Source organism: Emys orbicularis, chromosome 4, assembly GCF_028017835.1.
Source record: "Emys orbicularis isolate rEmyOrb1 chromosome 4, rEmyOrb1.hap1, whole genome shotgun sequence".
NCBI classification, from domain to species: Eukaryota; Metazoa; Chordata; order Testudines; family Emydidae; genus Emys; species Emys orbicularis.
In genome coordinates this window covers 140,026,568-140,042,213 of record NC_088686.1, presented here as the reverse complement: position 1 = coordinate 140,042,213, position 15,646 = coordinate 140,026,568, and the positions used below count along the sequence as shown (strand labels likewise).

At 49.8% G+C, this 15,646-nt stretch overlaps 1 protein-coding gene across 6 annotated transcripts in view; it reads right to left on the bottom strand.

The window, feature by feature from the left end:
• The window catches only part of FOXP4 (forkhead box P4), an 88,680-nt gene that overhangs the window by 36,141 nt on the left and 36,893 nt on the right, over positions 1 to 15,646 (bottom strand). For 5 of the 6 annotated variants that reach the window (XM_065404198.1, XM_065404201.1, XM_065404199.1 and 2 more), the window contains 2 exons: positions 10,533 to 10,655; positions 7,887 to 7,973 (listed from right to left, as the gene is read on the bottom strand). In XM_065404198.1, coding sequence (XP_065260270.1) covers positions 7,887 to 7,973; positions 10,533 to 10,655 — 210 coding nt within the window. The remainder of the gene's footprint in view (positions 1 to 7,886; positions 7,974 to 10,532; positions 10,656 to 15,646) is intronic. The other variant, XM_065404200.1, reaches the window with a different exon arrangement.

The window sequence follows — 15,646 nt, the reverse complement described above, 5'->3', positions numbered from 1 at the left end:
CTCCCTCTTACAGCAGTAGGGAGCGGGTAATACATTCTGCCAGGGAAAATAAAGTTTCCTTCTGGTGTTGCCTGGCCGCTTGTGCCCTTCCCTCCCCCACCGCAAGATGTGCGGCTGCCATAGTCTGTGGGTTTCTCTGGACACTTTCACTTTCAGAGGTCATCCGCGGCACGCTCTTGATAGAACCAATGAAGTATGAAGCTTATCTGCCCACCGATAAAAATCTCAAACACAAAGAAAGTAATTCCTGAGCTGCACTCTGCCAGTCACCAGCGCCCATTGGGGCTCTCCGTTCTCTCGTGTTGTGGGGGTGGGGAGATGAAAGGGGGGGGCTAGTAGGGAACAATCCAGGATCCTGTCCCTCCCCATCGCCCCCGTGATCCCCGTACTCCTCCCCAGCAACGGGGTCCGAGTTCCTTAACGCATTTTGTCTGCACTCTGTTTACATTAGACGCAGCTGAGTGGGTGCAGCTACTGGGGTAACAGGCGCCGTCACTTTGATTTATGAGCACATCAAGAGGAGTTTCGGCGTGACACTCTGGACTGACAGAAGCACTTCATTAATCTGACGCCTAGGTTACTTGCCAGCCAATCCCTGTGTGCTGCCTCCCCCCGCCCCGCCAAGCTGTACAATATCAGCCACTACACAGGGGCCACTGCTGGAGCGGCGACGCCGTTTAAAAAAGAAAAAAAAATCCCCCTCTCCCTCCCGTGTTCTTTGGAAGCACAAAGGGACCAAATTTGTAACAATAGGGACTGCTGGGTCTACCCTTGCCCTGGCTCTGTTTAGAGCAGCCTTGCGTCAAAAGACAGTGGCAAGAAAATTACACCCGCCTGGACATCACTTCTGCTTTGCCTGCGCTTACCAAGCGGAAGAGGAACACGGCGAGGATACTAATGCTGTAAATTGCCCACTCCATGAAAATAAAACTACTCAGAGCTTTGCTTGGAGGGTCAGCATTACAAGGCGCCTTAGTCTTATTTCAATGCGAGAGGTGGAAAATCCAGCCCAACTCCTGACTCAGCTGGACAGCAGGGTCATCTCATGATTTCCTCCAGTGTGCACACCTGGTCTCTCTCATGCACTCACCCACTGCTCTCTGCTCGCTCTCACCCCATTGGTACAAAACAAGGAAATTGAGACAGCAGACTCTACTGTATTCAAATCTCGAACTCCCAAGGTCCGTCCCTCAGGTCACTGCAAGTGACCTCTGGAAGAGATATATATGGTACATCACTGCATCCGCCTGGACAGGATATAGTCCCGACACGCTTTCCTGCGCTCTCCTCCATCCTCCTCTTTTCCTGTTCTTCCCCCACTCCTCAGGAGGTTTCCAACTATGCTCTGGTTCCACTCTTCCGCCTGCAGAGATCTGAAACTCTCCTGCATGGCAGGCTGCTACCTGTTCTGAACCTCATTGCACAATACAAAGACCCAGGCAGAAAGAGATGCCCACCTGCTGATCCCCCGACACCCGAAGACAAGTCGATAACTTAGAGTCACACCACACTAATCCATGAACTCAACTGAAGGGAAAGAAGCCACTCAGTTTACAAACATTGTAGTGGGGTTCATAATTAAATACTACCATGGTTGCCATGAAGGAGACCGCACCGGCCAACAGCTACTACATGGCGGTATTTGTGATAATGCATTTATTCCCCCTTCCTTTTGGCAAACAATGTTTACAGTTCACAGTTTACCACCAAGTGCTTCCTGTTGGCAAATAGTGACTTTTTAATGGCCGCCACCCTGATTCACTTTGTGAAATTGATCTCTATTCAGAAGGGGACCGCCCCATGGCCTATGCACAACTTACGCAGCTGTAAGACAACAGGTGCCTGCCATGTTAAGTGAGACATCAGACTGGTGCTGGCCCTGTGCACAAGAGTGAACTGCACCATTACCAGGTGGTATATTGATCGTGAAACAGGTCCCAAGGCCCACTTCCAAGCTGCGATTCTTTGTGCTCAGTCCAGTTCAAATATCCCTAACACATCCGCTTTGCCCTTAATTCCAAAGCTCTTCCTTTCCCAGCCAACTTGTTTTTGTCAGTCACTCAGGGCACTGGTGCAGAGCCCTTTCCTTGCGGCAACTCTCCTTTCCATATTGGGAGCCCTTCGGAAACCTCTTTGCTGCGTTTGCAGGCAGGCTTCATGGTGTTTAGGAGAGTCTTTTTCCATACACATGCACCTCTTTGATTACTTAGCATATACTGAATAATCCCCCCCCCTCAAAAAAAAACCAGTATTAATTTTAAGGAATCCTTAGAAAACAACAAGACATCGATTCCTGTTGGATCATTAATTAATAATCAATAAGCAGCTTTTTAAACTGAGTTAAATGAGCCCTTTGCCAGAGCTCAGTAGAGGCATTGCAATATAATGTCTGTGGCCAACGGGAAAAGCTGCTCTGAGAAACGCAGATTTAAGCCTCTTGGGTTTCTCGAGCATATCTGGATATTTCAGCCACCAGGATGTAGTTTGGATCAAGTCTGACCCCTCCACCTTGTAGGTCAATGCTACAACAATAAAGGGGATCGACTAGATGACCTCTTTCAGCCTTACATTTCTATGGTTCTCCTTTAAGGGCCTGAGTCAAAGCCTATTGAAGTCAATGGGAGTCTTTCCATTGATTTGATCAGTCACTGGCTCAGGCCCTAAGGCCTCAATTCTGCAAAGCATTTAGACACACACTTAAGTACAGCCTCATTCAGTAAATCACTCAACCATGTTTCACTTCTAAGGCCTTGTCTACACTGCCCCTTACAGCGCTGAAACTTTCTTCGCTCAGGGGGGTGAAAAAACAGCCACGCTCCCAGTGCTGGCAGAAATTCCCCTCACGGAGGTGGTTTTATTTCAGCGCTGGGAGAGCTCTCCCCCAGTGCTGGAGCCGCGACTACACAGCCACGTTAAAGCACTGCATCGGCTATGTAGACATACCCTAAGTCTCGCTGAAGTCAAGGGGACTTGAGCAGATGCCCAAAGTTAAGTGTGTGCTTTGCTGAACAGGGATGAGCTGCTGAATGGGGACTTCTGGGGCATATATTCCCATGGCCTTGCCATACCAAAAGATGGCGCAAAAGCAACCCCTATGTAGGAGACCAACAAAAAGCTCCCCATAGATGCCAACGGAGATGTGGCTTGTACATAACATAAGAAAATAAGAATGGCCATGCTGGGTCAGACCAATGGTCCACCTAGCTCAGTATCCTGTCTTTCGCCAGCGACCAGCACCAGGTGTTTCAGAGAGAGTGAACGGAACAGGGCAATTTATCGAGTGATCCATCCCTTGTCATCCAGTCCCAGAAATGTGGGAGCAGTCCAGAACAAACCTTGTTCCATACTACATAAAGACAAATTATTTCATTTTTTTTTTTTTTTAAAGAGAAACAAACCTCAGACACACAGAATACACATGAGTTCATTTAACAATTCAGCCATTCTGAGAAGACTTTCAAAGTGGCCTTCTGGAATAGAATGCCAATGCTGTATAGGACGCACAAACCATAAACCCCTACCACTAACTTAATTCTCCACTTTGCCTAAAAAAAAATAAAGGGAAAGCAGTATTTTTCTTCTGCATAGTAAAGTTTCAAAGTTGTATTAAGCCAATGTTCAGTTGTAAACTTTTGAAATAACAATCATAACGTTTTGTTCAGAGTTACAAACATTTCAGAGTAACGAACAACCTTCATTCCCGAGGTGTTCGGAACTCTGAGGTTCTACTGTAGATGAAATGAGAGACCAGGACTAATGGAAATATAAGGAATAAACAGAGTAGCAATACTCAACGGATGGTTCCAGCAAGCCAGCACTAAGCCAGCAACTTGCCAGATCCTGGCATGTGAAACCAAACAGTGCCAAGGAGAAGTTACCCCAAAAGTAAGGGCTCGTCTACACTTACAGATGTTCCTGGCATAGCTATGTGTGATTTGTTACTAGATTAGCTATGCTGGTAAAAGCCCACAGACACAACAGATTGACAAACTATACCAGCCTAAGCATTTTTATACTGATCTAACAGTAGAGGGTTATGCCATTATTGCTATACCGGTGTCACTATACTGGCAAAAGCCTCCTAGTGTAGACAAGGCCTAACTTACAATGGGCTGACATCTCGGAGCGGGGAGAATATTCACACTTCAGTGGACTCCTGAGCATACAAGAACCACCTGCACGTAATGCGTGGGGTGGGCTTCATCTCACATCTGTGGGGGTTTGTGATTGCAGACAAGCTTTGCATCTTCACCAGTGAGGTGTCCACACTGGGTCTCTTACAGGTGTTTGTATCTAGGCTGGTGTTGGACACTAGACGGCACAGCCACGTGTCAACTCCACTGCCCTTGTGCCCAGCTGATTTCTCAGGCTATCAGTCTTTCCCCACAGGTTTTCAATCAGACAGGAGCACGTGGCTCTAAATTTTCAACTCCAGCAAGATGACGGCCAAAGCAGGTTCCGTGCCAGCTGTCACCAAACACCTTCCTGAGAGGCAGGTCAGCTTTTCCTGGACCTCTGCCCATTCTCATTGAGTTAGCGCTTACAGGGGATACCATTGCACTGCGTAGGCCAGTGGTGCCTGGCGTGACCAAGTATGCACGGTGAAGAGCCCTCTTCATAGAAGGCAACAGGGCAATCGCCTCCATGGGTATTATTCTGAGGATGCTTTTGGCCCAATGGAACTAGGTTAACATGGACACCTTCTTACGCCTCTGACCATTGTTCTCTTTTTACTTCTTCCACTCTTAGAGACTGGGTCGTCAAGCTAGAAGAGACAAGGGGCCTTTTAATGGATTAAACCTTCATTCATACTCCTCAACTGGAGTAAATGAGACAACTGAAGTCTGCTGTCACCCCAGATGGGGGTAGGTTGAGTGAGTCCAGATAGATAGGGGAATTCTAGGAATGAAGACAAATAGGATTCTTATCCCCACACAGGACCCTACTGGTCCTGGTGACAGTTATCCTGCAATCACCTTAAGATGCTTTCTTATCAGATAGAACCAAGATGTAGTTTTAGAGCGGGTGGAAATTTTTTGATTTCCCTTCTCCCTGCAAAATGGCCTGATTTTGAAAACAATTTTTTGTGTGCGCAAAAACTTTGATTTTCTCAATATTTTCCATTTCTCAGCAAAAAAATTTCATTTACAGTTTTTGATGTTTATCTCATTTTCCGTTATTTGACGGTTGAGTGTTATTTAACGTTTTTCTTTTCCAAATGCCATTTTCGATGGGTCAGCTGAAGTCATGTGGTAGGTTTTCCCCTCCCCCAAAAATTGAAAAATGAAAACTTGATTTCACAAATTGAAAAACGTCAGTTTTGGAAATCCATTTTTTAATAGTTTAAAGAAACTGGGAAAAAAGTTCTCTGGGAGTTTTAAGGAAAAAAAAAAAGCCATAAAAATTGATTCATTCCAAAAGTTATCAGAACAAAAACATATTTATATATATATATTCTCATATCCAGATTTACACAGAGGTTTGATCAATTCAGTTTTACCCTTTGGTTAAAGATTGACTCAATATTCCTTAACAATCCTGGTTAATAATGTCCAGGTCCTTGTGAACCTCAATTACAGCAGGGATCCAGAATTAGGAAGGATGGCCTAGTTTAGGAGAGAAGGGATATGCGGGTGTTGGAGGGCCCTTTGTCTCTTAGGGTACGTCTACACTGCCAACACACCACTCCCCGGGGCAGAGAGTTTCAGAGCCCGGGTCAACCAACTCTGGCTTGGGGAACTTGGCTACGGGGCTAAAAATAGAAGTGCAGACGTTCCAGCTCAGGCTCTGATACCAACCCTCTCGCCGGGTCTCAGAGCCTGAGCTGCAGCCCAAGTGGGAATGTCTACACTGCTATTTTTAGCCCTGTAATGCAAGCCCCATGAGCCCAAGTCAGCTGATCTGGGCTCTGAAACTCACTGCTGTGGATCTGTTTTTTTTCTTTTCCCCTTCCAGTTTAGACGTACCCGTACTCACAAGAGGTGGGTGATGAAACAGCAGATGCTCTGTGGAAACCACATCTATCATCAAAACATTACAAGTTCAAAGCGTCGTCTGTACTGGGTATTTTGTTTGGTTTTTGCAATGGCACTGTAATATTGGTGCAAATGCCCAGTGTAGATGTGCTGTACTGATGCGACTTACCCTGCTAACTTATTGCGTTTTAACCACACCAGTGCAAGATCCATTTTTCAGTAGTGCAGTGTGCCTGTAATAATAATACCTACCAAGTTTTTACACTGTGTTTGTCATCTGCAGATCTCCAAGCGCTATACAAAAGGGAGGCCTTATGCTCATTTTACAGGTGGGGAAAGAGAGAGAGAGAGAGAGAGAAAGAGGTGAAGTGATTCACCCAAGGTCACTCAGCAGGCAGAGTAGGAATAGAACCCAGGTCACTTCAGGCACAATCCATTGCCCTATTCACTAGACCACACTGCCTCCCTTTGCATTACAGCACATTAGAGGTAGTAGATAATACCAGTGCATATTCCCCCTTGTCTAGATAAGCCTTAACAAGGCTACTTAAGTGGGCAGCCACAATCAAGGAACAAAACACGTGTCCCACCCACCCCACAGACAAGGAAGAGTTCCAACAAGAGCTGGAAAAGGTGGTTTCCTGTGGGAGCTTGTGTCCCAGATCAGGGGGACCCATAGCTGCTGCGACCTCACCCACTGCATGCTTCTGGTCCCTTTCACATGGACCCAAACCACTATGCAGAAGAAGATAAGAAATGGAGAGACAGTCACTAGCCATGGATGAAATCTCAAAGAGATTCAATAATTAGCTCCCCAGTGTCTGAGCCTCACTAATCCGAAACTGCAAAACTGGGCAGGGGATGTCAGGAGAACAGGCTTCCCATGCCAGATACCCAGCACTTTCCGCCTCCACGGGGGCCAGGAATACAAGAGTATTCTATTACTACTACAGTCTTAACCCGGGCTAGGGTGTCACATCCTCCAAATGTCACTTCCACCCCATCCAGGCCCTGGTCTTCAGTGCACCTTTCACTCAAGTGTTCCTCCTGAGGCCTGGCTGCACACAAACTCCTCGCCTGAGCGCAGTGGTGCTCGTCACATGGGTAATGGCTGACGCGCGAGTGCTGCTAACACTCAAGGTGAAGTGTAGGCACAGCTCAAGAGTCCCGTTGGACGGGGCATCTCGCAAACACACTGAATTTCAGCCTTTCCCTGGTGCCTTGTTTTTCCAACTCTCCCTCTCTGTCTCAAGCTAATATTAGTCAGAGAAAATGGCTCATGGTCGCCAACTCCAGCGGTTCAGCTCTTGGCTCTTAGGGACTCACGGGGGAGAGGGGAAAAGAAAAGATTTTTCCTCTCCTCTTCTTGAAAAGATCCCTCCTGGACGAAGGGGCGGAAGCACAATGCTGACGGCCCTCGAACATATTCCACTTGCACAGAAGCCTCCGGCATGACATTGACTGTGGGTCGGGCTGTACGGAGAGCTCCCCGATGGAGAGACGTTCCTATGTTGGACACGGCATATGGACACCGCTGCTCTCACACCCAAGTGACCTCATCACCTCCCACACTCCAGGCATATTTGATAGATGCATCATCCAGTAATGATGCACTGTGAGCTACAGGGTTACGCATATGATGTGGAATTTTATGATAGGGTAACCACAAGAAAAGGTGTCCCAGGTGGCTTAGGTCCAGCTGCCCCACCCTCCCAGCCCCATAGCACCTCATTTATCCACTCCACCTCCATAACCATATGCCCCATCCCCTGGGCCCCTCCCTCCACCGACATGCCTGCCAGCGGGCTACCCTAGGATTTACACACGCCACGCCTTTTCCCTCCCCTTTGGCTTGCAGCAGTTCCGATCTGTGCCTGCGTCTGTGCCCCGAACCTGTATGGGCGAGCTCACCTCTTTGGGTTGCTGCTTTCCGGCTTGCTGCTGTGTCAATAGCTGCAGGTGAAGCTGCTCCTGTTGCTTCTTGTAGTATTCCTGCAGCTGAGGGGAGGGAGAGCAGAAAGCAGCACACGTCAGGGAGGCAGCCGGAAGATCCTGCCCAGGCCTAACCACTTAGGTTCTTAAACTGGGCTTAGCACAAGGCTGCCAACTCTGGCCATGTTACTGCCAGGCTCACAATGTTTGTTGGTTTGCTTAAATACCCAGCTCCTAAGTCAGGTGAAAGAACGTTTCAGCTATTTAAAGACAGCACTGGCAGTCTGATGCTCTTTGCCCAACTCCACGGTAGACGTGAGACCCACAATCAAGATTTTGACTCCCTGGGATAATTAAAATTCACAATTAATAATAAATAATAAATAATAATAATAATACTCCTTCTCAAGTGTCTTTCACTTGAAGCTCTCAAAGCCCTTTACATATACTAATTAAGCCTCGCTTATTATTAATCATCATTTGTATTAGGGTAGGGCCTAGAAGCCTCAATCAGGTCAGGGCCCCATTTTGCTAGGTGCAGCGACAAACGTACTTAATTCAGTATTATCGTAGGTATCAGCAATTAGTGATCTGCGTTTTAGAGGGGGGAAGTGAGGTGTGAGGAGGTGGACTGACTTAGTCAAGGTCTCTCTGTGAGCTCGTGATACTGTAGGGAATGGAACCCAGAAGTCCTGACTCCCAACCTTCTGCTCTAGCCAGCAGAAGTACCCCCCCCCCCCAAGCCCCACACGATGCTTTGCCAAAGGGTGTGGCTGAGATTGATGTGCAGGCCCCAGCAGCAGTCAAATTAAAACAGCCTATCAATGAGAATGAGACGTGTTCCCAGAACAAACAGCACCATGAGTAAAGGTGACTCACTCATAATGGCTAGCGTTAGGGCAGAGAGGCTGAAATACTATGGTGATGATGAGAGGGTGCTACAGGAAAGTCTCTTCCCCCTTTCCTCTGGCTTGTATAAGCCTCGAGAATGCACTCCTAGCCTTTCTGAGTAATATTTCTATTGCACACTGCTTTTCTTCCTTCAGATTAGACTGGCTGCTCTCACTTTGGAAGGAGCGGTGGTCTAGCAGCAGTTGGGGCAGGAGACTAGGAGCCAGGACACGTGGGTTCTATCCCCAGAAAGCCACTTCCGCTCAGTTTACCCATCTGTAAAATGGGGACAACAACAACTACACAGGAAGCTTAATTAATGCTTGTAATGCACTTTAAGATCATCTGATAAAAGGTGCTTTTGTTCCATATTTTGGATTTTCAGGCAGAGGTAAATTCCAGCTCTAAGATTCCCTCCTCCCCCCACTCCCGTCTCCAAATAAACTGTTCCCAATGGATTTGTTTTCCATAAAAGCCACAAAGAAGCATCCACAAAGCCGGGAAACCCTTGGCTTCTGCTGAATGCTGGGAAACCTTTATCAGCTCAAGGATTGACAGCAGCAACTTTTCTTTTTCTGTCTGAGGAACAGGTTTGGAAAGCCAAGCTGTTTACCCGAAAGCCAATCAAAACCAGGTCTCTGTAACTCGGTTGAACAGGGTTCCGAGAACATTGGGTCAAGAGGTGAGAGGTGTGATGTTTGGTTTTCTTCTGGTGGAGAATGCAAGCTATTCTGGCCTGGGTTGTTTAATTTGCAGTCAAACATGTTTCTTTATCCGGCTCCAAAGAGGCTCCGAGAAGGACTCCACCCAGGTTAGTGTTTACCCTTTGTTCTTTCCCTGGGGCCAACCTTGAATCCTTATCAGCGTGTTTGGAGTAAACAGGTACAGAAGGCAAGAGAAGGGTGTGGAAGATGCTTGTGGGATTTCTCGTACTCCCCCTCCTTCCCCCCAGCTGGAGATGTTTACCCACGTCCTTGTGTTTTGGAGTTCTTTCCCTCCACCCCTCTTTTTCCACTCATTTTGCAGTGTGTGTGTGTGTGTGTGCGCGTGCCACCCCTCTTTTTCCACTCATTTTGCAGTGTGTGTGTCTGTGTGTGTCTGTGTGTGTCTGTGTGTGTGTGTGTGTGTTCTGGAATGCAGAGAAAGCTCAACTCCGAGGAACGAACCCAAGCTGCTAAGTCTGGGTCTGGATCCAAACACCTGCCCCAACTCAGGGAGAGTCCAGAGTCAAGCTTGAGGCTTGGGGCCCACTAGAGAGACAAGGGCGAGCCACGAAGCCTGACCCAAATGGTCCCGCCCATCAGGCTTTGGCTCAGGCCTCTCCCCACTGAAAACCAAATCCTGAACGGGTTTTAATGTAGACGCTGTTGTAGGGATTTTGACTCTGCAGCAGAATCCAGCTGCAGTGGGATTATTGATAAATTAAAATTCTTCCCATTCCATGGTGCCAACGTGGTTGGGATCCCTAGGGCAAGCAAGATGGGGGACTGGAGACAGCCGTAGAGAGGGAAAGGGCCAGGCTGCTTGCATGACTGTTTTAGAGGGGGTCCAGCCTCACCCTACACAGAGGCCAATGTCACTGGAGAGAATGGGGTGGAGTGCAGGCCAGTGCTGACCCTATTTGCATGCATGGGGCAAGGATTATTTATTATTTTTATTTTTTATAAGGATGCAGAGCTCAGTGAGCCGGCCTCATAGGGTACATGGAGGAAGGGAGGCCTAGGCTGGCCCTACCTGTTGCAGCATGATCGCCTGCTGCTGCTGTAGCAGAGCTTGGAGCTGGGGAGGAGACAGGATCTGCTGCATCTGCTGTGGCGTGATCATCTGAGGCGACATCATAGCGACAGACACGGGGACCTGTGGAGACAGAGAGCGAGAGCGCGTTAAACACAACCCCACGCTGAGTCCGCAGGAAGAAGTTCTCACCTACAGCTACAAGATCCGTCGCTCCCTCGTTAAGGCTGAAACAGAGTTTCCCCTCCATCTCAGGCCCTTAAAAATCCTCCCCAAAATTCCAGACTTGGTAGGCTGGGCCAGAGCTGCTTTAGGAATGTCCTACCCACTTTGAAGTCAAATCAGACATGGGGTTCCCTGAATGATGCTCCCTCAATATAGGGCTGCTAAGCCCGGCTCCAAAACCCCTCAAAAACTGGTTTGGGTCCCAGAGCTAGCAAAGAGGATTTGAAAATGTAGCCAGCATCGCCAAGACCAAGCATTCAAAAGCCGTGAGTTAGGCCCAAAAGAGCCATGAGATTTTTAATATATAGGGTTTTTTTTTCCTTGGGGAAGGGGTATTTCCCTTCTTGGTTTTGAGCCTTTAAGGGGGTCATGTTTTCAAGCTTTTCTCCACAGTCATGAAGGCTACAGTCTTACTTGCATTTTAAATGAAAGTGGAGATTCTCACGTAATCACATGATTCCAGGAGCCGAGGTGTTAAGCAAACGTCATGAATCGCCAGATAAAATTGCAAGCACTGATGTCATTGCCTAAGGGCTTGATTTTCAGAGGCACTGCACACCCATAAATCCAATTGTAAAAGGGGGGGGGGGGGGAAATTGATGCTCTGTATCTTTAAAATCAGGCCCTCGAACCAGCAGAGGTTTGGGTTTTGCAAAAGCAAAACCCTGTCTGGTTTGGATCCGGACTCCATTTTATCTGAATCTCAAAAGCCACGGGGGGAGAGGGGTGGGGTCAGAGGTTTACCCATCTTTAGGGTCCTCATGGAACTTTTTACTAAGAACCGGTAGCCAGAACTTCTCTAACCCACTGCTGCTATGCATTGGGAAGGTGGGGGCAGAGATTCTTGAGCTGCAAGGTGTACGATTTGGAGAGAATGTGGCGCACACAGTGGGCGCGATCCTGTGAGATTCTGAGCACCTTCTGGGAGCTACAACTCCCATCCAGCCAAAGGAAGTTGTGGGGACTCAGAGCCTTGCCCAAATCTTATTTTAGGCAATTGCAGGTGCCAATTTGCCCCTCCCTGGGGTCAACTAAAGCTCCCCACCCTGCCCCATTCTGGGCATGGACCAGCTGGGCTGGTGTGTTTTCCATCTGCCTCAGTTTGGGGAAGTGTAACAGGGCAGCTGGCCCCTTCGATGAAATTGGGCCCCGCTGTTCTCTTCCAGGTGTGCCCTAGTTTGGTGTCATGAGGAGGGCAAGGCTGCCCTGAGCGTTACAAATGAGACGGCCCAAAAGCAACAGAGTTCACAGTCCTCAGGCAGGCGACTGGGGTTCCTTGAAGGAGAGTCCAGAACCCAGAGTCCACAGAGAGCACGAGCGAGCTCAAAAGAAGAGCAGAGCTGGGCTGTGAGCAGGGCCGGCTCCAGGCACCAGCTTGCCAAGCAGGTGCTTGGGGCGGCTACTCCGGAGAGGGGCGGCACATCCAGCTATTCGGTGGCAATTCGGCGAGGGTCCCTCCCTCCCGCTCGGAGCGAAGGACCTCCCGCCGAATTGCCGCCGCAGATCGCAATCGCTATTGCGATCGCAGCTTTTTTTTTTTTTTTTTTTTTGTGCCGCTTGGGGCGGCCAAAACCCTGGAGCCGGCCCTGGCTGTGAGCTTCAGGGAAGGGGTGCCCTTGCAGGAGAGCAGGCGGAGAGCTCTCTAGTGAGCAGGGGAGCCAGATCAGGCTGGTGAAAGCAGAAGGCAGGCGTGGGGGGGGGGGGGTCCCCTACAAACTTCCCCAGCCCAGAGAGCTGCTGTCAGAGAGGGCTGAAAGCAATAGAGCCTAGTGGATCCTTGACTCAAAAAGCTGGAGCCAGAGGCCAAGGAGGGCTAAAGGCTGGGGAATGGTGGAGGGGTGATCCCACCCATGTCTCCAGGGGAGAGCTGGAGCTAGGCCTGAGAATATAACAGGGCAGAGAAGCACCCCAGCTAGAGGGGCTAGGGTGAGGCATGGTGAGAGACACTGGAGCTGTACCAGAGAGCTGGGGAATGGTGAGAGATGCTGGAGCTGTATCTGGCCTCCCGATGGACTGTTGGGAGTTGAGAATGAATAAATGTACCGTTCGGTCAGTGCTGGGGAAATCTGGATTATGGTTGTGGGATTTCTTATAATAAATTACTCCCGAAAAGGGCTTGTGTGGAGTCCCGGGGTCTCTGGAAGAAAGGGGAAACCAAGGCAAGCATGATTGTAATGCCACAGCTGGAGGGCAGTCGAAGTGGGGTTGCCTTATCACATACAGTGGAGGCTGAAGGCAGGCGATTAGCCCCTGGAAGAGGGGAACTGCAAGTGCCCAGAAGAGGGAAACCAAGGCAGGGGGCTGCTTGCAGGGTCATCTGAGGACAGGATGACTGAGAAATGGGGAGGGAGGCCCAGGCTGTCCGTGGCCCTTTCCAGGTGAACTGCTGTCAACTGCTCAGGTGTTGAATCCCAACATCCCATTTTCGGACCCACAATCCAGCCCTCCAGCCAGGACCTTCTCTTCCCCACCCTTTGAACTGCAGCATGCGGGGAAGGTGCTGGCAACAACTGGGTGGGGGAGAGGGGGGACCCACAACCCATATCTTTTGCAACAGCTCTAGGGTGAGTTTAGTGCCCGTTCCCACTCCCCCCAGCCCCGCCTTCCCCTTCCCTTCATTGCTTAAATTCTCTTCTAAAACACACCTAACAAGCTCGGGGCCCCAGAAGAAAGGGGAGGAAGGGGAGGCATTTGGGCTTGTCAATCAAATGTCACCTCTTCACCTTCCAAACTGGTTCTAGCAGCTGCATTAATACATAGCCGGTTGGAAGCAGGCTGGGTCAGAGAGTCTGCTGCAGCGGGGGGCGGAGGGGGAGCGCTGACCCCAGGCGAGCAGAAGTTCTTACTGGTGATAAGCCGGGAGGAGGTGGGAACAAGGGCAAGGGATTGAGCAGCAGATCCCAACATGAAAGGTATCAAGAGATGCCAGTCCTGGATACTGCCATCCGCGCGGGCTCCAGAACGACCGAAATAGAGCAGCTGCGGCTCCCAAACTGGGTCGTCGTCACTCACAGGAGCTTGGAAGTGGGTCGGAAGAAGCCCGTGACCAACCTGCAGTGAGCGCACCCTCCTTGGGGGTTGCCTGAGCCGAGCGGCTCGGGGTCTGATGTGGAGGCAGAAGGGAAAAGTGGCTTTCCTGTCCACCTGATGTGCACGGGTAACTGGCATGTGTGTGGCGGGCGCGGGGGAAGTGGAGCACCGAGGTGCTCCGATACCACTGCAAGCGCCTGCGCAGAACAGATTGCAGTTCCTGAGTGTCAAGTGTTTGGCCAGCAGCCCCTCCTAGCAGCAAAGTCCACTGGGACTCTAGCTCATAGGCTACGTGTCATAAGCAGCTTCAAATTCTTTGAGTTTCATGGGATATGTACGGCTGCCGAGTCCCTCCTTGAACTGCTGCGATTTTTCCAGCACTCGGGCCTGCTCCTGTGGGGGTTCGTGGGCTGACCCCATCCCAACGGAGTTGGGGAGGGGGGGGGACAGGAGACGGTGGCTAGCCATGCTTATCCGAGGGGGTGTCTCTCTCACCACACAGTGCTAGCTGTCCTGGCTTAGCCCAGCCCAGAGCAGGGATTGGGGCTCCGTGCGCAGCACGGAATTGGGCTAATTTCACGATTTCCGTGAAATCGTGATTTACACAGGGCCTTATTCGGAGTATGGGCCCCACATCTTGAGAGGCTCTCTCGTGGGACTTTCCCCCCCCCTCCCCACTGGCTGCCATGCAGTTCCCCCACCCTCTCCACTGGTGATCTTTTCAAAGCTTCCTTTAATATGATTTAGCCACTAAGAAAGGAGGAGGAAGAGCCAGCATCGTATGGGCCAACCAGCTCTCCATAAGCCACACTTAAGTGCTCCACGGACCACAGTCCTAATTAATCTCACTCATGGCAGGCACCCGAGCTGGGCACAGGGCTTCACAGCACAGGTGCTGGGTGCTGCGCCCCTTCTCAAGGCACTGATCTAAACTTAAAGGAGGGAGCGAGATAGAACTAGAAACAAAAAGGGGGAGGGAATAATATTTAATAATATATGGAGATATACCTATCTCATAGAACTGGAAGGGACCTTGAAAGGTCATTGAGTCCAGCCCCCTGCCTTCACTAGCAGGACCAAGTACTGATTTTTGCCCCAGATCCCTAAGTGGCCCCCTCAGAGATTGAGCTCATAACCCTGGGTTTAGCAGGCCAATGCTCAAACCACTGAGCTATCCCTCCCCCCAAAGGAAGGGGACACTGGTAGCCAAAGTACTTCTAAAAATCAGACCGTGGAGAAGTTATCAGGCTTTGCAGAGACATGAGGAATGTATCAATCATCTCTATCCAACCATTATTTACAGCTGACATTAGTAACCCATAATTACCATGCCAAGGACCGGGTGGGCTAGGAGAGCTGGCCAAGAGGACTTCTGTTATGTTAGAACGCCCCCTGTGATTTGGGATAATGCTGGACGTCAAGTCCTGGGCATTTGCTCTGGAAACGAGTTTCGCCCCAGACAAGTTAAGAGCCAGAAAAAATGGGGGGATCCTGAAAATTTCAGAGCCCCCCTATCGCCCACCCCCATATCCAGGCAGAGGGCAGACATCACCCCAGAATAGTTTCCAGGGGTTTGACCCTGCAATGCTGGCCCAGGGGGGTGAGCTGTAGTCAGCACCTGGGAATGGAATGTAAAGCTATTGTACATTCCATGTTAACCCTGCAACGCTCGCCTCTAAGTGGAAATGCATTCAGCACGAGCCCTCCCTGGACATCTGCAGAAAATCTCTTCCACCTAAACCAACTCTCCTCGATGCCCTCCGTCACCATGAAAGCAGGTAACCTCGGCTGGCCAGAGCAGGGAAGCCTGCCTCTCCAAGGAGGCTCCATGCTAGATTGGTCTTAGCCAAAGTGACCCT